Raw genomic sequence first — 25,763 nt, forward strand, 5'->3', positions numbered from 1 at the left:
GCAATTGCCTGATTTTTTTTTTCCTACTGTCCATGCTTAGGAGTTACCCACTTCCTAGTGCCTGTGCCCAGTGGTGGGATTCAATTTTTTTTACTATCGGTTCTGTGGGCGTGGCTTGGTGGGCATAGCAGGGGAAGGATACTATAAAATCTCCATTCCCACCCCACTCCATGGGAAGGAAACTACAAAATATGCATTCCCAACCCACTCCTGGGGGAAGGTTACTGCAAATCCCCATTCCCTCCCCATCCCACTAACCTGCTTTCCAGCTCCGTTCTCCTGTGCAGGGCAACAAAAGGAGACCTAGCTAATCAGCTTGGACTCAATGGGAGGCAGAGAATGGATGGGGGCAGGGCCAGTCAGAGACATTTTGTATACACGTTTTATAGTTGTCAGAGGTGGTGTTTGCCGGTTCTCCGAACTACTCAAAAATTCCGCTACCGGTACTCCAGAACTGGTCAGAACCTGCTGAATACCACCTCTGCCTGTGCCCCCCTTCAGAGTTAGAATGCAGACGATGGTCCCTTCTTGAAACAGGGGAGAGGGCTTCATTGTTTGATGTCACCCATAAAAAGTGAGCTGTTGGAGACCTACACGAGGAGGCACATCTTGCAGATAACCATATGCTTTTTCATTATAGTGAAAGTGATTATATTTCTATCTATATTGCATTTCTCAATGTTGACTAAGGGCAGCAATATATTAGCATATGCAGCAGATCATGTACAGATTCAATCTTTCTTTGTCCCTCTTTTTGAAAGTATGCTTCCTCCTTGAGGGGATCACTCAGGATATACAGGATCTGGCTGGCTTTGCCTGGGATGGAAAGCTAAATAGGATCAGGCAGGCATGATTGGAGAGAAAACTGGGAAGTTAAATAACCACCCCAGAATGAGGCAGTGGCAAACCATTGTTGTCCAAAGTAGCCAGAAAAGTACATGGATGTGTCCACGCAATTCTCAGGAATCAGTTCCCCCCCACCTTCTTTGCACTTTGGATTTGGTAGGAAGTCTAAACTGTCCGTGTTGTCACAACATTGTGATATGGACTGTTTCACCCCATTGTGAACCATGGCCCTTCTCTGCAGTGAATCTGATCAGCTGCTCCTACTTTTTTTGACCAACAGCTTCTAATGTGTCGGAAAGAGGCTTCACTCTGTGCACAAAGGTGACAGAGAGGATTTTTTCTTGCAGATGCAGTTTCATTTGGCCTCCTGCTTCCAAGTGTTTGTGGGGGAAAACAGGACTTTGAGAACAACTTATGAATTTTCTTCCCTTTCCCAAATATCTATTCATTCAGCCATTTCTGTATCCAGTTGTCCAAGTATTCAGAAACACTCAAAATGTTAAGAAAACGAACCTGGAGCTCTTGGACAAGCCCTGCCAATGTGCAGGTGATCAGAGAGAATATGCTACAAAAGTTTAGTTTACTTTTTTATCATTGCACCTCATACAAGGAAATTAAATACCATCTTCAGTGTACATTATGACTGAAAATAAACATAAAACATCCTTCATACTCCACACATTGAATTGAAAACCCCTGATATTGCATTAATATTGCACTACACAATAGAATTCAACAGAGCTGCTGTCCTGGGATAGAAGCTGTTTTTCAGCCTATTTGTCCTTGTTTTTATTATTCTGTACCGGCTGCCAGATGGTAATAGTTAAAAAAAAGGGTTCCCAGGATGAGATGCATCTTTGAGAATGTTTTGAGCTTTCTTAAGGCAGCGGGAGCTATAAAGCTCTTTCAAGGAGGGGAGAGGGCAACCAATGATCTTCTGGGCAATGACGTTAACCCACTGGCGTGCTTTCCTATCTGCCACTGTGCAATTGGCAAACCATACGGAGGTGCAGTAAGTTAAAATGCTCTCAATGGTGCAGCAGTAGAAGGTCACCAACAGTTTTTCATTCAGTTGTTGTTTTCTGAGTGTCTCAGGTAGTATAATCTCTGCTGGGCCCTTTTGACCAGTGCTGCAATGTGAGCACCCCAGGTCAGGGTGGGGTCACCCAGAAACTTTAAACTGGCCACTTGCTCCACTCGGTCTCCATTGATAAGCAAGGGGTGGATGTCTGATCTGTTCCTTCTATAGTCCACTATAAGCTCCTTGGTCTTATTAGTGTTGAGGACCAAGTTATTGTCTCCACACCATGAAAGCAACTGATCCACCTCATCTCTCTAGGCAGACTCATCCCCACCCCGGAGATGAGTCCCACCACTGCTGTATCATCTGAAAATTTAGTAATAGTATTACTAGCATGAGTGGGAATGCAGTCATGAACATAGAGAGTATAGAGTAAGGGACTCAACACACAACCCTGTGGTGTACCAGTGTTAAGAATAAGGGCTGAAGAGGTATGATTACCTAATCTGACCTTCTGTGAGAGGCCAGACAGGAAATCCATAATCCAAAGGCAGATTGAATAAGAAAGTCCAAGGTCCAGAAGTTTAGACACTAGTTTATGTGGAAGAATTGTGTTAAATGCAGAACTAAAATCTACAAAAAGCATCCCCCCGCTGTTCTAGATGAGTCAGAGCAGTGTGAAGAGCGATGGCTATAGCATCCTCTGTAGATCTATTTCTTCTGCATGCAAACTGGTGTTTATCAAATGTATGTGGAAGACCAGAAATGATGTGCCAGCAGACCAATTTCTCAAAGCACTTCATGATGATAGGAGTGAGTGCCACTGGTCTGTAATCATTGAGATTATTGATAGGGAACTTCTTTGGCAGCGAACAATGGCAAAAGCCTTCAAACAAGATGGAACAGTGGACTGGGATAAAGACTGATTGAAGATCCTGGTAAAGACTCCAGCCAACTGAGCAGCACAGTCTTTAAGCACTCCGCCAGAGATACCGTCAGGACCAGCAGCCTTTCTAGGGTCCACTTCCCTCTTAATGCTCCTCACCTCCTGTTCCTCCACAAAGAGGTGGGGGCTACAATTGGCTGGTGGCTGTATTTTGGCTATCTCTGATGTCTCCACTTCAAAACGAGCAAAGAAGTGATTCAGTTCCAAGAAAAAAAGTGGCCCAAGAACAAGGAATAAGCATATGCAGATTCTGCCAACACATAACGATTGTGGAAATTTCATGGCCTGGAAGGCTCAGGTCTCTCTGAAGGATCACACAACAGGGGCACAACAATTGACACCAAGTGGTGAGGTCATGTGGGAATGCTCCAAAATGTGCATCCCAGTGCTATGGCAAACCCAGGAAAGGAGTATAAATTGTAATGATGCCATTTGCTTGTGATAATTTCTACCTATTCTTCCTTCAAGGAATTAAGAGAAAAACGCACAAGCTTACATTACAATGTACATATGAGGGATAGCTATGCTTCCATTAGCCCCACTTGCTTGGATTTATAAGTGCTAACAGTATGTACAAGTCAGAGCATGCACCCAAGCTCCATTTCTAATGTCTCTTTACAGCAGGGTTTCCCAATCTTGGCGATTTTATGATTCCTGGACTTCAACTCCCAGAATTCTGGAGTTTGAAGTCCACTCATCTTAAAGTTGCCAAGGTTTGAAAACCCTGCTGTAGAGGTGCACTTGACTTCCAGTTTTGATTCTAGGCAGATGTCCAGCATTTTAGTTAAGTTCATCTGCATGACGGGAAACCCTCGTAAGACAATCCTCTCCACGCTGAAAAGCGGCTTTGATTACAATTGCCAACTCTATTCAGATTTCAGTGCTGATCAGCTGCCGAAATACAGGGGACGGTCTCATGCCTTCTTCAGCCCATTTTTTGGCACCTGTGCATATATGAAACTCACTGCTGACTTAGGATCTAAAGGTGGTTTGCCCATGCTTTTGCTCAATATCCCAATATCCCAATCACTTTAACATTGCAGCTCATTGCTTACACTGACTGTGGTTTAGACTTGCTGTATTTGCTGTCCTGGGAGAGCTCTTTCCCACTGTGTGGCATCATTGCATTCCTCTGTATACTATTTAATTGCAGTTGGACAGTTGCAACATTTCCTTTCAGAGCTACCCAAAAGGAAGGAAGGAAGGAAGGAAGGAAGGAAGGAAGGAAGGAAGGAAGGAAGGAAGCCTAAAAGCATAAATAAAAAATATGTTTTGCTGGCCTATGAAAGTGTAAAGAACCCTGCCCCATATAGTGAAAATCACTGAGGATTGATCTTGCTGCTGCTTATTTGTCCATTTAGATTAGGTAGGTTCTATTGCTCTACAGGTTATGCTGTAATAAATGTGTCCTATGACTAGTTAATTTTGCTGCAATACTTTAGAGCAGTCCCTTTAAAGTTGACTGATTTCCGGTGGTTAAATTGATCCTTAACTTTACTGCACAAACTGCAATTATTGCGTTTAACTAAAAAATTAACTAGAAAATGATATAAAGATTAAGATGCACACTGGAAATCAGGTGCTGTCATGTAGTATAAATTTCACAGCTGCTAGGTGAACATACTCAGATAAACTACTGCCACTCCTTTCATATCAGCTACTCTTCTCACTGACAGTCCACCCCGGAGGAGACCAAGCCCTTTTTCAATTTGTGTTACATTCTACAACACAAATTATCAGTATCTGTTTATAGATGCCACAGTTTTATCCAAACCAGAGATGTATTGAACTACTGCAATGTCTAGTCTTGTTAATGGCCGTGTTTTCCAATCTGAGAATATGAGCAGACTGTCTGGAGGCCTATCCTTTCTCCATAAAGTTTTGTGTAACATTCCTGGATTAAGCTAAGAGTACTATTATCAGAAATGGTGAATTCTCGTTATGATAGAGTTGTCCCAATATGCATACATATTGAAAGTACTTCTGAAAAACCCAGATAGAAATTCTATGTTTTTGAAAAAAATCAGAATCCAGTCAACCATATACCAATGTAAACAAGAACCTGGAATAATGGGAATTAGTTGACTCTAGTGAGCTTACTTTTTAAGAACCACTCCAACCCAGCTTGTGAGCTGGATTTTTAAATAAACTGTCTTCATTGTTTTAATTGATAAGTTAAAGTGGGAAATTAATGGGACGAGAACACCCCTATTCATTCTCCTGGATCTCTGATACTGTTATGTCTGTGGAACTGGTTGGAGTTCCCAACCAGGTCCGCTATTTGAGCGGGAGCACCAGCAGCTCCCATTGGTTGGCTCCGTTTGACAGCCGGCTATATAAGCCGGCTGTCGGGCAGAGCCAGCCCGTTGTCGCCCGCTGGTCTGTGAGTTAGCTAGCAGACGCGACAACCCTTTATTCATTGCAATTAAGCTCTGTTAGTTGTACGCTCTGGTCTCATGCCTCTTCCTTACCATCGCTCCACAACACTGGCGACGAGGATGGGATGGTCGAAGGCTAACCAGACGCGTTATTTCAGAGAGCTGTAAGCCACAGAGAGAGAAACCAAAGGCGCTGTAGCGCAGCGCCCCGCGCCGCAAAGAGCGCGAAATTCAAACTGATACTGTTTGAGCTGATTCGCTGAAACGAGCCACAGGCACAGCAGCCGAGGCCGCCCACGCTCACCAAGAGCGCAATTTTCAAAAAGAGCTAAGCAGCCCAGAGAGACAACCCAGCCGCGTTCTTTTAAGAGCGCAAATTCAAATAGCGATTTGAAGCAGACGAACCAGTTTCCTTTCCGCGATGAGCTCGAATACAGCATTCCTCCATTCAAACCAAACGAGGAAACATGGGACTCCTACAAAAATCGATTCAGCCATTTTCTTGACGCCATCGGTCTAGCCGACGCCATGGAGCATAGGAAGAAGTCCTATTTCCTGAGTTACTGCGGAGCCACCGCCTTCGACACGGCCACAGCATTAGTCGCGCCCGCGCCATCAGAAGCGTCCCATGGGACGAGCTACAGGAAATACTTTCAAATCACTATTCGCCCAAACCGTCCCAAATAGCCAGGAGGTATGCCTTCAGAGTCAGGAAGCAAGCAGAGGGGAGTCGATCAACGAATACATGGCCGCCCTGAGAACAGCCGCTTTGCAGTGCGGATTCAAAGAATATTTGGAGGACATGCTGCTGGATCAGATCGCCTGTGGGGTAAGAGATCTGAGACTCCAAAGGCGTTTACTGGCGAAAAAGACTTGACTCTAGCCTTAGCCATGGAGGAAGCCCTGGCTACTGAGCTCTCGGCCCAGTCAGCAGCTGAAATTCAGGGAAATCAATCTAAACCCAGCACGCACACTGTCCATTCCGAAGAGGTAATCAGCAAGATGACCCCACAGACACGTCTGACATTAACCGCCTAAATCATCAGAAGCCTTCACAGGTAGGAGTGGGGCAGAGAAGCAACTTCACCCCAAACAACCTCCCATGTGCCTAACCTGTGGAGGCTCCCACCCTAGGGCATCCTGCAGGTTCAGAAACGCCATCTGCCTGAACTGCCAAAAGAAGGGTCACATCGCTAGAGTCTGCCAAGCAGGGCGATCCTTACCTCAAAGACCTCCACCACCTTCTAACTCCCAAAGGCAAGTGGTAGACTGCCATACCTGCTACCACGCTAACCATACTTCCCTAACCCCTGATAAAATTAAAATTTCTGTTTTCCTAGAAGGTAAACCCTGCAGGATGGAGGTGGACACGGGATCCGCGCTCTCGATCATCTCCTGGGATACCCTGAAGAGGATCCAGCCCAGGCTGTCAAGGAAACAGCTACAAAGATGCCACCTGACGCTACGAGACTACCAGGGCAAGAACATTCCTGTCCTCGGGAAAGGCAAGTTCCTTGTTCAATTCCGAACCTTTAAAGGCCATCTGCCCCTAGTGGTTGTTAATGGTACCCTCCTAGTCTATTGGGACTTGATTGGTTTCCTTCTCTCGGCCTTAGTGTAACCGGGATCCATGCTGTCTCAACTTCTGATGTAGATACACTATTTTCAGATTTTTCCGACGTATTTAGCAATGAGCTGGGTTGCTATTCAGGCACCCCATATCATTTTCAGTAGACCCCAGGCAATCCCTCTTCGTTTAAAACCCCGGAGGGTGCCTTTGCCATCCGTCCGAAATTGGACGCAGAACTAGACAAACTACTTAAGCAAGGGGTGCTAGAACCCACTGATTTCGCTAAATGGGAGACCCCATAGTCACCCCACTCAAGAAAGATGGCAGTTTGAGAATCTGCGCAGATTACAAAACCACGCTCAACCGCTATCTGCAGGTCAGCGCTTACCCTGTGCCCGTTATTCAGCATCTGTTACACACTTTCGAACCCGGCACCATTTTCGCTAAGTTAGACATGTCCCAGGCATACCAACAGTTCCCTGTCGATGAGCAGACAGCAGAGTTACAAACAATAGTCACGCACAGGGGGCATTCAAATGTAAGCGCTCCAATTCGGGGTCAGCGTAGCCCCAGGCATTTTCCAGTCACTCATGGAGAGGATTCTCCAGGGTCTCCCAGGAGTGGTTCCCTACTCGATGACATCTTAGTCTCAGCCACAAACAGGCCCCAGCTCATTCAGAGAGTCAGGACAGTGCTAGAGAGGTTCAGGCAGCATGGCCTAAAACTTAAGAGGGAGAAGTGTGCCATCGCCACTAGGCAGGTGGACTTTCTGGGTTATAGAATAGACGCCTGGCATCCACCCCATTGAATCCAAGGTGAAGGCCATCCATGAGGCACCCACACCTACCAACAAGACTGAACTACAAGCTTTCCTGGGACTCTTGAATTTTTACGCCTCATTCCTCCCACACAAGGAATCTGTCGCTGAACCATTACATAGGCTACTAGATAAAGACTCACCCTGGCACTGGGGACCCAAGGAAGCCCATGCCTTCAAATCAATCAAATCCTTACTCACATCAGAAGCGGTCCTAGTTCAATTCGATCAACGTCTTCCCCTGGTCCTGGCCGCTGATGCATCCCCTTTTGGCATTGGGGCTGTCCTGAGCCACAGACTCCCCAACGGTTCCGAGGCACCAATTGCTTTTTTTTCCAGGACTCTTTCTCCTACCGAGAGGAACTATAGCCAGATCAATAAAGAGGCCCTGGCCGCAGTGGCTGCAGTTAAGAAATTCCACGAGTTCTTGTTTGGCCACCACTTTGAGTTAGTGACTGATCACAAACCTCTTTTAGGACTTCTGTCTGGAGATAAGCAAACTCCGCAGGTACTTTCACCCAGAATGACCAGATGGACTTTGTTTCTGGCCGCCTACTCATTCAAGTTAGTGCATCGTCCTGGCAAGACCCTGAGCCACGCCGATGCCCTTAGTCGCTGCCCCCTGCCAGTCCCAGTCGAAGACCCAGCGCCCATTCATGCCATTTTTGAGGTCAACGAACTCAAGCTTCCAGTGACAGCCGAGGACATCGCGGCGCACTCGAAAAAGGACAAAATCATCGCCCAGGTTCTGGACTGGGTGGGAAGGGGTGGCCGGAACTCAATGTACAACTGATTTTGTCCCCTTTAAAACCCGCCAGCAGGAGCTGTCAAAATTACAAGGTTGCCTACTGTGGGGAACAAGAGTGGTCATCCCTGCATCCCTGCGAGTACCCATCCTGGAAGTGCTGCACGAGGGACATCCGGGCATCATAAGAATGAAGGCCCTGGCCCGCAGCTACGTCTGGTGGCCCGGTATGGACGCTCAAATCGCCAACTGGGTAAGCTCTTGCCAACCTTGCCAACAAACCAGGGCCGCCCCTCTAGCTGCCACGCCCACCCGATGGGAGAGTACTAACGCCCCCTGGTCCCGCCTGCACGTTGACCTGGCTGGGCCTGTGCACGGCAGGACCTTCTTGGTGGTCGTGGATTCATACTCCAAGTGGATTGATGTAGCCTTACTTCCCACAACCACCACCCAGGCAATAGTGAAAGCCCTAACTCGCTTTATTTGTCACCCACGGGCTTCCAGACACCCTGGTTTCAGACAATGGCCCACAGTTCACATCATGTGAATTCGGCATGTACACTGCCAACTTGGGCATCAGGCACGTCCTTACAGCACCATTCCATCCCGCTAGCAACGGGATGGCAGAGAGAGCAGTTAGGTCAACCAAGGAGGCACTCGCCAGGTTTGGCCAGGAGGATTGGCACTCTAAGCTGTCTCGCTTCCTACTCAGCCAGCACACAACACCCTGCACTACCACCAACAAATCTCCTGCTGAACTTTTGATGGGAGACGGCTTAGAACCACCCTAGACAGGCTACACCCCCACTATTGCCCAGACACCCTCTAGGGTCCGATAGTCTGGTCAGAGACTTCGCCCACAAGACCTGGTATACGCCAGGAACTACGCGGGGACCCGTTGTGGGTGCCGGGACAAATCGTGTCAGTCACCGGCCCCAGATCCTACCAGGTCCTCCTGGAGGATGGACGTTTGTGGCGGAGACACGTGGATCAACTCAGAAGGCGACGGACGGGCGCGACAGATACCAACCCGTGCCAACCTGCCAGCGCCAACGGCGCCTCACCCATGCCTGATGCAGATCCCCTGCGGAACCTGGTTTTCCCTGACGAGCGAGAGGGCTGGATGGAGAACCCGAGTCTACAACCGGAGTCACCGATCCAGCCACCGAGCGACCCAGCTGACCAGCAGGACCTCGAGACTCGGTCGGATCAAGCAGAGCAGGAGGTTTTGCCAGCACCGCCGGACACCACACCAGGGCAAGCCCACGCACCAACGACCGCTGGGGCACGTCCCGAGAGCCAGGACTTGACACCGGCCGGCAGCTCACCCGACTTGCGACGCTCTGGTCGCCAGCGAAGACAACCCACATATCTACAAGACTATGCATGTTCCCAGCTGGGGGAAAGGGGTGTTATGTCTGTGGAACTGGTTGGAGTTCCCAACCAGGTCCGCTGTTTCAGCGGGAGCACCAGCAGCTCCCATTGGTTGGCTCCGTTTGACAGCCGGCTATATAAGCCGGCTGTCGGGCAGAGCCAGCCCGTTGTCGCCCGCTGGTCTGCGAGTTAGCTAGCAGACGCGACAACCCTTTATTCATTGCAATAAAGCCTGTTAGTTGTACGCTCTGGTCTCATGCCTCTTTCTTACCATCGCTCCACAACAGATACCATTAATAAAACATTCTCCAATTTCAGTCACATCTAGAGTGGAGGATTTGAAAGCAATAATGACTAAATTATATTCTGGTCCATAGACAATGAACCAATGTGAACATTCTTTTTATATCAGTTTGTGCATTATGTTATCTGTGCTTACACACAGCCATGTCCATTGTTTTATTATCTCCACCATTTGGAAAATAAAATGAAGTGTTCTGAGAAGCACTATGACCTGGAGATAAGGAACTATGTGGGATTCAATTGCCCCTAAAGAGCCATGTCCACAATTTTCCTGGCCTTGTTGTTCATTATGCTTCTATGGTTTTGTCAGGAGACATCCAGTGAGGCTGTTGGAATATAATCAGAAGACATGATGAAAATTCTTTAATTTCATAACACATGGACAGACGAGTTTTGACTGGGAAACTGTGAACATCCTAGACCAAGCTAAATCCAAACATTTTAGAGAATTGTTGGAAGCTTGGCGCTTAGACAAATCAGCCATCAACAAGCATACAGAGAAAAGCAAAATGTATATACCATACCAAAGAGACAATAAAAAAGCTAAAAAGGAAACAAAAAGACAAGAACACCTCCAAGACAGTAATCAATACCCAGATAATCAGGTATCCCCATCAAGATAACACCAAACAATAAATCAGTAAACAACAACCTAATAAATGAACTAAGGAGAAACAAATGCTCTCACCAACACTGACAGGGCAACCCACTTTCATATAAACAGAGAGCAAATCCCACTTCTTTCTAGCACTGTAAATGTTACATAACCGGGAAATGAAACTTCAGCAAGCAAGTAACCCAGCTCAGAGAGCACCAGGGACTCCACAGTTTTCTCAGTCAGCCATTGGTCCTTCTAGGTGGATTGCAGAGTTCAAACATTGCTTTCTTTGGCAGCACTCTCTATGCGTAATGGAGCTCCTTGAAATATTGCTCAATGCTTCACTCTCAGGAGCCCTTTCTTAAAGTAGGATGCTGAAGATCATGTGGGTGGATGGAAGATGGAATCCAGTTACAAAACTGCAACAACTGGCTAGATTAGTGATGGCTAACCTTTTCCATGTTGTGTGCCAAAAGTGCACTCGTGTGCCTGCACCCATGATGCAATGCACATGCAACTCCCCCACCGTCCTGCACATGCACATGTGACCCCCTCTGCACTACACACCTCCACATGTGCATGCAACACCCTCCACACTATGCCTCTGCGCATGCGTGTACATCCCCCCCCCACGCATGTATGGCAGATAGCTGACAATCGGCTGGCGGAGGGGCAAGCGTGCATGTGCAGTGGGGCTCTTCTGAGTGACCTCTTGCATGCTGGCAGAAGTGGCTCTGCGTGCGATAGGTTTGCCATCACAGGGCTAGATGGTGGGGTATAATATTTCAGCCCTTCTAGCCAGGGGTGGGATTCAAATTTTTTAACAACTGATTCTGTGGGCGTGGCTTAGTTGGTAGGCATGGTTTGGTGGTCATGTGACTGGCTGGGTGTGGCCAACTCAACATCACTCACATCGAGGCACACATCTCCTCACCTGGCCTCTCATGACTGTGGGGATGCTGCAACAGTTGAAAATGTGAAAAAACGGTCATAAGTCACTTTTTTCAGTGCCATTGTAACTTTGAATGGTCACTCCACACAAGCAAAGGACCAGCAAAGGAGGGAAAAAACTCCAGAGACGTTCCTGAGACAGGAAGTCTAGTCCTGCCAAGAATGTAATAAGGGTTAACAGAGAGGCAGTTTGTGTAAGCAACACCAGAATGTTTCCTTCCTGCCTTCCTTACAGGATTAGGCTAGTAATTTCTTCTAACAACCGGTTCTCTGAACTGCTTAGAATGTTAACAACCGGTTCTAGCGAATAGGTGCGAACTGGTAGAATCCCACCCCTGCTTCTAGCTGCTGCTTGAAATCCCAGAGTTTTTGTTTTTGTTTAAAGCTAGCTGGATAAAAAGCAGTTCTGATCATTCAATCAAGTCAACATGGCAGTCGCTAAAGCTTATGGAAACCCTTTCTAGCTTTGCTGTGGAGCTTGATTTTGAGTCCACATAGAGAAATAAAGCATCTTTAAATCACAGCTATCTACCTTAGACTCTGGAATAACCAGTTTTCAGATTGATATAGGTATCCTTAACTTACAAGTTACAACGATTCGTTTAGTGAACATTTGAAGTTACAGTGATACCGAAAAAAGTGATTTATGACTGTTTTACACACTTACAACTGTTGCAGCATCTCCATAATTATGTCATTAAAATTTGGACACTCAGCTACTCACTTGTACTTACAACTGCTGCAGTGTCCTGGGCCCTTGTGATTCCCTTTTGTGATTTTCTGACAAGCAAAGTCAATGAGGAAGCGAGATTCACTTAACGAACTGTATTGCCATCTTAACAATTGTTGTGATTCACTTAACAACTGTGACAAGAAAGGTCATAAAAAGGGGCAAAATTCACTTAACAACTGTCTTTGCCACAGAAATGTTGGGTTCGGTTGTGATCCCACTAAACAGTGGTAAAGGAGTCCCTGTGGATTTTACTTCACTGGTTGTTGCCAGCTATAGAGGGCGGCGCTCATCTCCGTTTCAAGGCCAATGAACCAGCGATGTCCAAAGACATTTGCACAGTCATGTGGCCAGCGGGACGTCACGGAGCACTGTTACCTCCCCTCTGCATATGCATGATTTCAAACTGCTAGGTTGTCAGCAGCTGGGACAAGGACGGGAGCTCACTCAATCGTGGTGCTCAGGTTTCGAACCTGGGCTGCCAGTTTTCCAGCCGGCAAGCCCAGCATCTCAGCCACTGAGCCATGACACTGCCCTAAACAGTGGATCTAGGCAGTGGTGGGATTCAAATAATTTTACAACCAGTTCTCTGCCCTAATGATTTCTTCCAACAACCAGTTCACCAAACTGCTCAGAAAGTTAACTACCGGTTCTCCCAAACTGGTGCAAACTGGCTGAATCCCACCACTGGATCTAGGTATTAAGGTGGTTCTCGAATAAGTTTCTGAAACAGAGGAAGTTCAAATCTGAGACTTTCTGAATCTTTTTGCCCTCACATGAGTTCAAATTCTTTCTACTATTTTTAAACTTGGGGTTGCCATTCAGAAGAGTCTTAGCTGAAAGAGATGATTGGAATTTCAGAATGTTTCCCCAATACAAGTTTCCTCTGGAATAACCACATGCTTTAGTCCAGGTATGATAATGTTTTATTTTATTTATTTTATGATCATATTGGCGAAAGAATGAAATACTAGCCCACTTAACATCATGGTTCCACTTCCCCCCTCCCCCCCAGAATAGTGGTTTTGACATTTGACATTTGCAGTGATATAACTGCCCATGTGATTTGTGCTTGGTTATATCTTGAAGTCTACCGCAAAGCAGCCTTTTATTTATCAGTCATTCACAAAGCACTTTAAAACCAACTCATTGTACGTACATTGTCCTCGCTATTTGCAGATTTGAAATGGTTTTAATACCGCATTGTCTACATGCTTAGATATCTGGAGCTGGCGGAGAATGTCTTCAGGTGCTGCTCACATTTTGACTGACAAGCCAATAGCAATTGTGCCAAATGCTAAGCAATTACTATTGGCTCTCCCCACCCACCCCGATGACCAGCTGCTGAAATGTCCTGCCCCAGAGCTTTCTGCAATGCATGAATTAATAAATATCTGTTCACCTTTCATTTACAAGGAGAAAAGCAGACTCTCTCTCTCTCTCTCTCTCTCACACACACACACACACACACAAAGAAAAAAGCTGAGAAACTGGGGGCATGGCTAGTGTTGCCTATAGTGGGAAACCAGATACCTACAAACACAGGACTACATTTAAACTACATTGCAGGCTTCATTTATTTTGAAACGAGACAGAGACAATGGAAACAGGTTTTCCAAGGGGATGAGAAACCACAACTTTTGAAAACACACCTTGCAATAGTATTTACTTAGATTATGACATCAGCACAACCACGGTGGATGGATGCCAGCCAAATTTAAGGATAAAGAATAGGGTAGAGTTATTTTAGTGTAAGTTTGGATAGGTGCAATTGTATTACTTTTAAGAGCACAAAAGCATTTCACACCTTTAAAAAACACACACCATGAATTGCTTATGTTCATTTTGCAATGTTCAAGTGAAAAGGGGGATTTCCTATCTATTCACAAAACTGCAGGGCTGGCTGGAGGTATTTAATCAAACTCGGTGGTCAATGCAAGTAAATATCTTGTCTCACCTTGGCTTTTCCAGCCTGCTTCTCTGGTGGAATCCCCACTGTCAGAGGATTCTTACTAATAGGAAGGATTCTCTCTTCTACATTGAATTAGAAATGGTTTTTCCTCATATGACTTATATCTGTAATACCATATCTGCACATTGAGAATTAATGAGAACACATATGTTAGTGTGTATGTAGAACTGTATGATATCCATTCAGGTATCATACCACTCTGCTTTTCTCAGAGCTAAATGGGTAATTATGTTGTCTCACATAATTTAGAGTACATTGTTTTCTGTTAATGCAACAAAAACTGCATTTTTGGCTGACACCTATTGACTCATGCTCAGTTTGCAACCAACTATTGTTCCAAGCTCTTTTTCATAAATATTGTTACCAAACCAGTTATCTTCTATCTTATACCTGCATTTTGATTTTTGTCTTTTCTAAGTGAATAATTGTGCTGCTTAATTTCTTTCCCAACCAGCCTAGATAACTTGCTTGCTAGTTAACTTAGCACGAATGAGGGACTTTATCTAATACTTTGCTATAATCGAGGCATATTCTGTCTATAGCATTTTCACAACCTGATAAGGAAACAGTGCAATTATCCAATGAGATAAGAATAGTCCACCAAGACTTGTTCTTTATGAATCCTTGCTTCTTCTAATAATTATCGTATTATCTTTATGAAGCCTATAGATGAATCCTTTTTTGATCTGCTTTAATCCTCTTTAGCCTACCCATTTAAAAAACCCCATTAAATATGCTCTGCAAGGAAGCATCAAGTTACACATAAAATTTTTAAAAGGGCTTTAAATACTCTTACTGCTCACGTATGAAAAGTTAATTGCATTGCTGAGAGTAGGTTCTTGCAAACAAGCAATGCCTGGATGGTGCTAGAAGCAGCCACTCAGGAAGAAAACATAATTTCAGAATTACAGGAGCAGCGAAGCCTCACAGGTGACCCCTAGGCAAAATGAGATCGTTATCTTGGGCAATGAATTTCAAACTTTTTCTGGGGGAAAAGGAACAGGCAGAGCCATAAGACCAACAAGCTCAAAAACAGAAGTTGGGTATCTGGTCCACCGCTTGGATCTGTCACCTGAGATCCAGCCTCCAGCTTTTCCGTCTCAGGTTGGCCTTTTAGGGTTGTCATTGCAGGAAGTTGTCTTAAGGTATAAAGATTACTCTTTTAATGTAGAGTAAGATTAAACATTTACTGGAATACTTTTAGAAATATGTCTTCCAGTCTGCACCTGCAGCCTACAAATTAGTTTAAGAAGCAGCACATTGAGCATTTATCAATGGTCTGCAGAGCTGAGGAGGAAGGGCTAAGGAGAGAAGGTTTTTTTTGTGAATTCTGGGATGGGAAAATTATTATCACAAATAATTTTAAAAAATGTGGTTGGGGTTACAGACATATTTGGGGACTAGATGCCCTACAGGACTTAGGGTTTCTGGACAAAGAAGAAGGCTCAGGATTATGCTTATATAAGCAGCATGTTTTGAACATGCTACCACCCTTTACTATCTCCATCAGCGTTTCAAGGTAGGCTGGATCAAAAAATAGCTATCACAATACCATGTTATTGTTGTAGAGTGTAAAAACAGAATTCTGAAAGCCTGCCACTGCCCACTCTTATACCTTATGCAGTAAAATCAAGGCAAGGCTATCTTGAAATTCTTTTTCTTTTCCTTTCCCACTGTTACATCGTCATTGTTTCTTTTATTTGCTAATGGCTCTTGTGTACTTTCACCAACTTTTTCTCCATTTTTCTTTAGACCATCTTGCTGCCTTTGCTTGGTTGCTTGGGACAGAAATATGGGCCCTCAAGCCAAATATGTAGGCCCTTGGCATGACATTGGACTCTCTCCTTTTCCCCACAAGTTTCTGACAACAGGTTTTCCATTTTATGTAAGAAATTGATATGTACTTGAAACACAAGATCCTCTTCATCAAACATTATATTAGATTTCTTGGAAACATCCAATTTCAACCCTGCAAAAAAGAAGTTTATGTTCATAATGTTGGGCTTTGCTGGGAGCTCTTAAGAATGGTCCTTATATATTCCAAATCAAGTTGACAGGATTTTCTTATGGGTTCCAGTATTGAAGGAGATCATTTACAACTCATCACAGCAGTCTTCAAAGTCATGGAGGTAGCCTGGGTTGCCTTAACAATAGCCCTTAGACTTATATACCACTTTACAGCTCTTTTTAAGCAGTTTACAGAGTCGGCATATTGCCCCCAACAATCTGGGTCCTCAGTTTACCAACCTCGAAAGTGTGGAAGGTTGAGTCAAACTTGGCCGATCGGAATTGAACTGCTGGCAGTTGACAGAATTAGCCTGCAGTACTGCATTCTAACCTCTGCACCACCACGGCTCTTAAGAAGTTTTTTGTCCTGAATATCACCCTGCTTAGTTCATGTGAGCTTGGAGGTAGGGAGGTAGGGTGCGTTGACCAGCTACATGCAAAATGTCAAGACCTGCTCATTTCATATTTTTGTGCAATGCCTGTTAACCTTCCACGGATTTCCCTTTGGTTCCATGCAGTGGACACCAGACCAAATGTTTGGTGGAACTCTAACTTAATTTGGCCCTTAACGAAAGCCTGAACTTGGCAGAAAGGGTTCCGTGATCAGTACCAGTAACCAGGAAGCAAACTTCCATGTGCACCAGCGAAATCTCAATAGTCAAAGGCCTAGCTTCCTGTTTAAATTAGGTCCAGGTACAGTGTGAGAAGCTGGAAAAGTACATGACACCTGGTGTTTTATCTACTGTTTTGAAAACATGCTGAATTATTGAGAAGAAAGCATTGCACAAGTTATGCTATTGTTGTGATGCGTTTGCCAAGGAAAAGTCTAATTGAATGCAAAAAGGTACCTTTGGAAAGTCTTGATTCATTGGACTAGTTTTTCTTCTTTCTTCTTTTAATTTTATTTACAAGTTACAAGAAAAGCTAATCAAAACACAAAAACTCATGAAGTGAAACAGCATTTATATCTAAAGAAAAAAATATCAAAACAAAAAAAGAAAAATCCCAAATAAGAGAGAAAAAGAAAAAGAAATTACCTTACCTTATATATTATCAGTATGATTGGTTTACTAATATGTACCATACTCTATTATAATATTAGTGTTGTGGAGCGGCGGAGGAACGAGGCTGAGCCAGAGTGAACGTTACAGGCTTTATTCTAAGAATAAAGGGTTGCCGTGTCTGCCTTCTAACTAGGCAGGTTAGCTGGCGGCAACGAGGCTGACACTGCCTGACAGCCGCCTTTTATAGACGGCTGTCAAACGGTGCCAGCCAATGGGAGCGGCTGGTGCTCCCGCTCAAACAGCGGACCTGGTTGGGGACTCCAACCAGTCCCAAAGACATAACACTCCTTTCCCTAGCCGGGAGCATGCATAGTCCTTCAAGTAGGTTGGTCATCTGCGCTGGCGGCAGGATCGTCGTAGTCCGTGCAAGCCGCTGGCTGGAGTCAAGTCCTCGCCCCCAGGCAGCGTCTCGGAGGTTGCTGATGAGCGGGCTCGGTTGGTGGGGGCACTGTGCGAATTAGGTAGAGTCCCCTGTTCGGGCTGACCTTGGTGAGTCGCTCGTCCGGACGGTAGACAGGTTCGCTTGGTTGTTGGTTCGGGGTCCCTTGTCGGTAGACCGGGTCCTCCAGTAAACTCTCTTGGTCGACAGGGTAGATCAGGTCCTGCAGGGAGCTTTCGTCTGGGTAGACCGGTTCCAGCAGGGAGCCCTCGGTGCCGGGAGATTGGGCTGGGTAGATGGGTTCCTTGGTGGCTGCTGGGTAGGCATCAGCTGTGCTTCTCCATCGCCGTCTGAGTTGGTCCACGTGTCTGCGCCACAGGCGTCCGTCTTCCAGGAGGACTCTGTAGGATCTTGGACCTGTGACTGACACAACTTGACCAGGTACCCACAGAGGGTCCCCTGCATAATTTCTGGCGTACACCAGGTCATGCAGAGCAAAGTCCCTGACCAAACTGTCAGATCCTATAGGGGTGTCTGGGCAGTAGTGGGGTGCAACCTGTCCAGGGTGGTCCTAAGGCGTCTCCCCATCAAGAGCTCTGCTGGGGATTTATTTGTAGTGGTGCATGGAGTCGTATGTTGGCTCAGGAGGTAACGGGACAGTTTGGAGTGCCAGTTTTCCTGGCCAAACCTGGCAAGTGCCTCTTTTGCTGACCTGACTGCCCTCTCAGCCATCCCGTTGCTAGCTGGGTGAAAAGGGGCTGTAAGGATGTGTCTGATGCCCAAGTTGGCAACGAACATACTAAACTCACAAGACGTGAACTGGGGGCCATTGTCAGACACCAGCGTATCAGGGAGCCCATGGGTCACGAAGAAACGGGTCAGAGCCTTAACAATTGCTTGAGTGGTTGTTGAAGGTAGTAGGGCCAAGTCTATCCATTTGGAATAAGAGTCTACTACAACCAAGAAGGTCCTTCCATGTACTGGTCCAGCTAGGTCGATGTGCAGGCGAGACCAAGGACCACTAGCACTTTCCCACCTGGTGGGCGTGGCTGCTGGTGGGGCAGCCCTGGTTTCTTGGCAAGGCTGGCATGAGCTTACCCAGCTGGAGATTTGGGCATCCATGCCAGGCCACCAAGCGTGGCTGCGGGCCAGAGCCTTCATCCTTACGATGCCGGGTGGCCCTCATGAAGTACCTTCAGGATGGGTACACGAAGAGTGGCTGGGATGACTACCCTTGTCCCCCACAACAGACATCCCTGTAGTTTCGACAATTCCTGCTTACGGATTTTGAAAGGAGCAAAGTCAGAAGTGTATTGTGTTTCAGGCCACCCCCTTCCCACCCAGTCCATAACTTGGGCAATTATTCTGTCTTTTTTGAGTGCGCAGCAATGTCTTCGCTGTAACCGGCAATTTAAGTTCATTTACTTCAAAGATGGCATGAGCAGGAGCTGGGTCTTCGACTGGGACTGGCAGGGGGCAGCGACTAAGGCATCAGCGTGACTCAAGTTTTTCCAGGGCGATGCACCAATTTGAATGAGTAAGCGGCCAGGAACAAAGTCCACCTGGTCATTCTAGGAGATAGTACCTGTGGGGTTTGCTTATCCCCTGATAAAAGTCCCAGGAGTGGTTTATGGTCAGTTATAAGTTCAAAATGGTGCCCAAACAAAAATTCATGAAACTTTTTGACTGCAGCTACTGCAGCCAAGGCCTCCTTATCTATTTGGCTGTAGTTTCTTTCTGCAGTAGAGAAGGTCCTAGAGAAGAAGGCAATTGGTGCCTCAGAACCGTTGGGAAGCCTGTGGCTCAGAACAGCCCCAATCCTGAAGGGGATGCATCAGCAGCTAGGACCAGGGGGAGTCGTTGATTATATTGGATTAAAACTGCATCAGATGTGAGTAAGGATTTGACTGACTTGAAAGCATGGGCTTCTTTGGGTCCCCAATGCCAGGGGATTCTTTGTCTAACAGTCTGTGTAAGGGTTCAGCAATAGATGCTTTGTGCGGAAGAAATGAAGCGTAAAAGTTTAGTAGCCCCAGAAAGGCTTGGAGCTCCGTCTTGTTAGTTGGAGTGGGTGCCTCATGGATAGCCTTTACTTTGGATTCGACTGGGTGAATGCCAGAGGCATCTATCCTATACCCCAGAAAGTCCACTTGCCTAGTGGCGATGGCGCACTTCTCCCTTTTAAGTTTGAGGCCATGCTGCCTAAACTTCTCTAGGACTGCTCTGACCCTTTGTATGAGCTGAGGTCTGTCAATTGCTGAGACTAAAATGTCATCAAAGTAAGGACAACCCTGGGAGACCTTGGAGAATCCTTTCCATAAGGGATTGGAATATACCGGGGCTACACTTACCCGAATTGAGGCGTTTGCACTTGAATGCCCCTCTATGTGTGACTATGGTTTGTAATTCAGCTGTCTGATCATCAACAGGGAACTGTTGGTATGCCTGGGACATATCTAATTTGGCAAAGATGGTGCCGGGTTCGAAGGTGTGTAACAGGTGTTGAATAACAGGTACAGGGTAGGCGCTGACCTGCAGATAACGATTGAGGGTGGTTTTATAGTCTGCGCAGATTCTTATGCTGCCATCTTTCTTGAGTGGGGTGACTATGGGGGTCTCCCATTTGGCAAAGTCAGTTGGCTCTAACACCCCTTGCTTCAGTAACTTATCTAATTCTAAATCTAACTTAGGACGGATGGCAAAGGGCACTCTGCGTGGCTTAAGGCGAAGGGGAATTGCCTGGGGGTCCACTGTGAAGAGAGATGGGGTGCCAGAATAGCAGCCCAGCTCGCTGCTAAAAACATCTGAGTAGTCTGAGAATAGGGCGTCTACGTCAGAGGTTGAGACAGCATGGATCCCGTTACACTAAGGCCGAGAGAAGGGAACCAATCTAGTCCCAACAGACTGGGGAGGGCACCATTAACAACCACCAAAGGCAAATGACCTTTAAAACCTTGGAACTGAACTAAAAACTTGCCTTTCCCGAGGACAGGGATGTTCTTGCCTTGTAGTCCCGCAGTGTCAGGTGGCATTTCTGCAGCTTCTTCTTTGAGAATCTGGGATGAATCTTCTTCAGGGTTTCCCAGGAGATGATTGAAAGTGCAGATCCGTGTCTACCTCCATTCTGCAAGGCTTTCCTTCTAAAGAAACAAAATACTGATTTTATTAGGAGTCTTGGAAGTATGGTTCGCGTGGTAGCAAGTATAGCAGTCCTCCACCTGCCTTTGGAAATTAGCAGGTGGTGGAGGTCTCTGAGGAAAGGTTCACCCTGCTTGGCAGATCCTGGCTAGGTGGCCTTTCTTCTGACAATTTAGACAGATGGCATTCCTAAACCTGCAGGATGCCCTAGAGTGGGAACCCCGCAGGCTAGGCAAATGGGAGGTTGCTTGGGGGTGAAGTTGTTTCTCTGCCCAGCTACTTCCTGTGAGGGCTTTTGTTGCCTAAGGCGGTAAATGTCTGTTGAGTCAATGGGGTCTTCTTCAAGGAAACTTCCTCTGAATGAATAGTGGAGCTGCTGGGTCTTAAAGGAGTTCCTTGAATCTCAGCTGCTGATTGGGCAGAGAGCTCAGCAGCTTGGGCTTTGTCTACGGCTAAAGCTAGGGTTAAATCCTTTTTGGCTAGCAAAGCGTCTTTGAAGCCTAAGGTCTCTAACCCCACAGACGATCTGGTCTAATAACATGTCCTCTAGGTAGTCTCTAAAACCACATTGTAAGGCAGCTGTCCTCAGAGCTGCCATATACTCATTAATTGACTCCCCCACAGCCTGCCTTCTAGTTCTGAAGGCATATCTCCTGGCTATCTGGGATGGTTTAGGTGAGTAGTGGTTGGAGAGGATCTCTTGGAGTTCATCCCAAGGTATGTTCCTGATAGAGCGAGGGGCAACTAGTGCTGTAGCGTTGTCAAAAACCGCAGCCCCACAGTAGCTGAGAAAGAAGGATTTTTTTCTGTGTTCAGCAGCATCTGTTAGACCAATAGCGTCGAGGAAGTAGATGAAATGGTTTTTATATGAATCCCACGTTTCCTCGGTTGGCTTGAAGGGTGGGAAAGTCGGATTGGCATTCATTTTTGAGGCGGCAGTGCCTGTCACCTTAGTAGTTGTGATTCAAAATTCGCGCTCTTAGAAGAGTGTTTGCGGCTGCGCCTATCAGGCGGTGTCTGTCTCCCCGGCTGAGGAGGCTTTTGAATTTCGCGCTCTTTGTGAGCGCCGGCGGCTGCGGCTTCAGCGCCCGTGGCTTCGCTCTAGTGACTACAGCTCTTCTGAATCGCACGTCTGGCAGCCTCCGATCGCATCCCGCCCTCGTCGCCAGTGTTGTGGAGCGGCGGAGGAACGAGGCTGAGCCAGAGTGAACGTTACAGGCTTTATTCTAAGAATAAAGGGTTGCCGCGTCTGCCTTCTAACTAGACAGGTTAGCTGGCGGCAACGAGGCTGACACTGCCTGACAGCCGCCTTTTATAGACGGCTGTCAAACGGTGCCAGCCAATGGGAGCGGCTGGTGCTCCCGCTCAAACAGCGGACCTGGTTGGGGACTCCAACCAGTCCCAAAGACATAACAATTAGTGTAACAATTTATTGTAAAATATTACAAAATCTTTGCCATAGTAACACATATTGCTTTAGCCTTTGATTATTAGGAAATATTGCTTTTTTCAAAATAGATACAGTACATCTCACATTTCTGGAAACTGCTCCTTAACATCACTCTTCTGATTTCTCAGTTTGATTTTCCTAGCCATTTCCCTGCTCAGTCCCACCATAATTCTTGATAAACAGTCAGATTCCAAGGCTTCACTATCTATATAAGTCAACGTGAAAGCCCCATCTTTAATACTTAAATATTTCCCCTATAAATTCCCCATATATATTAACACACTATTTCCAAAAGTTATCATATGATCATGTTTGATGATGATGATGATGTTATCCATTCAATTATGTCCAACTCTTGGCCATTCCATGGGCCAAGTCTCTTCACCTGTTGAGCCCTTATAACTTTCTACATGCCGAATAGAAGAGGACAATTTTCATATGAGCAGAGAACCATTTTTTAAAAGTTTAGGCAGCTTCAAAGGACTATTCCAAGCTGGTATGCCCTGTGGGTGGGAGGAAATCCAATTGTTAGGAGAGGCTGGTGATCAGATTTTCTTTGGACTGTCCAGCCTGGGATTAGATGAATTATCCCATTCTTCCCATTAGACTTATTACAGCATGAGAGAGCAAAATACATTACGTAGTCAATGCGAACACTGGTTCTAGAATTGTTGGTGGGGTTTGGTTTTTTTGGTCATGGTGTCTAGCTCTTTTTTAATACAATAGGAAAAGTAGAATGCACTTGAGCCTTCAAGGAGTATGAACTTGGCTTTGCAAGTCATCTGGCAAATGTAAACATCTCTTAGTATTATCCCTTTTCATATGCGTCAGATGTGCTATCCATTTCAGAATAAGAATCTTATTTACTGTAGATGTAAGTTCAGCTTTCACGTTGCCCTGTAAAATTCAAAAAATATTTGCTGACACAAAGAGAATGTATTGGTTTTCCAAATAATTATCTCTGAATTGTATGAGTGCATGTATGGGAGTGGAGATGGAGGTATCTTTACTATCTAGCAAGATAGTATATTTTAAAGGGTGCTGATTTTAATTAGGCATCATTTTAATCATTATCATTTATTTTTGAACTAGCCCCAAATACTTATACATTAGTATATTACATATACACTTTTATGGGAGGGCCAGAATCTTCATTTGAATTTGGCAACCCCAGATAGGCAAAGTGCAGAGTTTGGGTAATACATACCTTTTCTTTATAGTTTTCTGCCTCTTCTTTCTTTGGAGGGAGGTTTGCCTTAAATTCAAGGTGTTTCCTTTTAGATAAAAATGATCAAGAAAAGAAGTGATGAAACTGGTCAAGGAAAGGATAATAAGATATATTGGTGATTAAAGATGCTAGTCCAGTTACTATTACAATTTAAACTTCAAAATTAAGAATTTAGCAGAATAGGGAAAAACATTTGATTAGCTTCAGATGTTGGCTTGCTTAATCATGGTTGTTTTTTAACTAGCAATTGGTTGGGGTCCTCACTAACTTATAAACTATGTTTTGCAAACCAAAGTGGCTCATAATGTGAAAAATATGAGTCTCCATGGGCATGGAGGGCTAAGATGGTAAATGCAACTGTCTGACTGAACCCCACTCCTTTGTATATGTATGCTGTACAGTGTCAAAACATGTACAAAGGAGATGAAACTTCAAAAATATGGCCAATCTGCCTCCATTTGGTCCATTTCCACCCCTCCCCTGATGCCCTGGCCCAAACCCAACAAGCAACCATGGCTTAATGCATTGGGCAAAGTTGCAGTTAACACTTGTATGTGTTAAGATGGTCCTTTAACCTGCCCAAAACAAAGCAAAGAATGCAGAAGAAAAAATGAGAACCAAACTGCACAGAGAATTCTTTGGGCTGTGCATGAATGCCCACCCCATAAGAAACTCACATTTCTTATAATTGTATTGTTACCCTTATTGTTATAATTGTACAATTCTTATAATTGTATCAGATAGAAATTGTGACAGAGGCGCACCATTTCTGAGATCCTCCATGTGATGCCTTGATGTGGTTGCAGAGGCTTTTGAGGGCCCTGTAAGTCTGTGTCATGCAATCCTTTCCACCATACAGTACTCTTTCCTAGGCTCTGGGAGGTCCATAACATCAACCCAACAAGAAACAGTTGAAGCCTTTCTGAGATCTCCATCACCAGCAGAACATCTGCAGACCTCTAAGCAGCAGCCTGGAGTTATCAAGATTATGGAGGTTTTTTTCCCTACACATCTCCCTGTTATGTGTGATTGGCTATTCTTGTTCCTTGAAATGTTCTGTGCATAGGTGTTCATTCCAATTTCTAAATATTCATTTGTTATGTTTATAGAAGAATTTTTTAATATTTTAGGAACAAAATCTGTGGTCTTTATTATGTATCATAGTTCTGCAGTGAGCTCTACCTGGAGTCATTATTGTGGCCAGTGTTGTGTGAATGTCATCTAATATACTTGGGATTTACATAATGAAAATGGCTAAATTTCAGTTGTGGAGTGACTCCTAGTAGGCAGCGGTAGTGAGAAACAGGAAATGTAGATTTCAAACCCAATGCTGGTTAATGCTGTATATCCCTTTCCCCCTATAGTTCTATAACTGGAATGTCACCTGTGGGATATACTAACTTTGGAGTTTGTTCTCCCTTTCAATTCAGTTAACTGAACAAGCAGAAAGAGCAGGCTCATATTTTGTGGGATGAGTTTATTTCTTTCCAAATGAATTCTGTAACTATTTCCCTACAGATAGGGTGCTCCTAGCAAGGTTGTTCTGGAAATACCAGAGTTTTTGAAGCGTGTAGAAGACCCTTGGTTATCTGGTGTTCATGAGAGAACCATTGCTAGGAAACCATGCCCAGAATTCATAATTATATGGCCTGTGTTCAAATATAAAGTTTACTTAGTATTTTTCCAACAAGAGGTTTTCTTTAGAAAAGCAAAGGTTGCTTAATCTTTTCTTTTCAGGATTTTATGCTCACATGGCGACAAAACTTTCTCAAGCACTGCAACCTTTCAACTCATCAGGAAAGAATATGCAGTATTTTTCCTTTCCTTAAGAGAACTAATATTTATGCATATTGCCACCATGTCCTACACAATTTTTAAAACTCTAACTACCTCTCCTCTCAAAGACACACACAGACACACAGACTTACACACAGACACACACATCTCTCTTATTTTGCTTGCTGGAATCTCAGCATTGGCATACAACTGCATTTAACTCACGGCTTCTCACAAGCGTTTCTAGAATAGAAAACAGGACTTTTGCAGCAACAGTATTCCTTTCCAAATTCTAGAGCAGTGACAATGCACTGGTTTGGATGCTATTCTAAATCATGATCTGCTAGATGAAAGGAAATATGAAGCAATGCAAAACTCCATATGCCAGAAGAATGTCTGAGATATTGGGATGGAAAATTTCCTTTTGTGAAATGACCTAACATTTTATTTAGCCCAAGACTTTGAGTAGG

At 45.1% G+C, this 25,763-nt stretch overlaps 2 protein-coding genes across 2 annotated transcripts in view; one reads left to right on the plus strand and one right to left on the minus strand.

Moving 5' to 3' along the window:
- Positions 1–346, minus strand: part of SCNN1A (sodium channel epithelial 1 subunit alpha) — a 29,184-nt gene extending 28,838 nt beyond the window's left edge. Inside the window, exon 1 of the mRNA XM_087923036.1 lies at positions 259–346. The gene's annotated coding sequence lies outside the window, so the exon portion shown is untranslated. The remainder of the gene's footprint in view (positions 1–258) is intronic.
- Positions 1–25,225, plus strand: part of VAMP1 (vesicle associated membrane protein 1) — a 62,751-nt gene extending 37,526 nt beyond the window's left edge. Inside the window, exon 5 of the mRNA XM_087923037.1 lies at positions 24,390–25,225. Coding sequence (XP_087779163.1) covers positions 24,390–24,583 — 194 coding nt within the window. The 3' untranslated portion in view covers positions 24,584–25,225. The remainder of the gene's footprint in view (positions 1–24,389) is intronic.
- Positions 25,226–25,763: the final 538 nt, after the last annotated feature.

The sequence above is a fragment of the Pseudonaja textilis genome, chromosome 2, assembly GCF_049901715.1.
Source record: "Pseudonaja textilis isolate UNSWEBS1 chromosome 2, rPseTex1.2, whole genome shotgun sequence".
Lineage (NCBI taxonomy): Eukaryota > Metazoa > Chordata > Lepidosauria > Squamata > Elapidae > Pseudonaja > Pseudonaja textilis.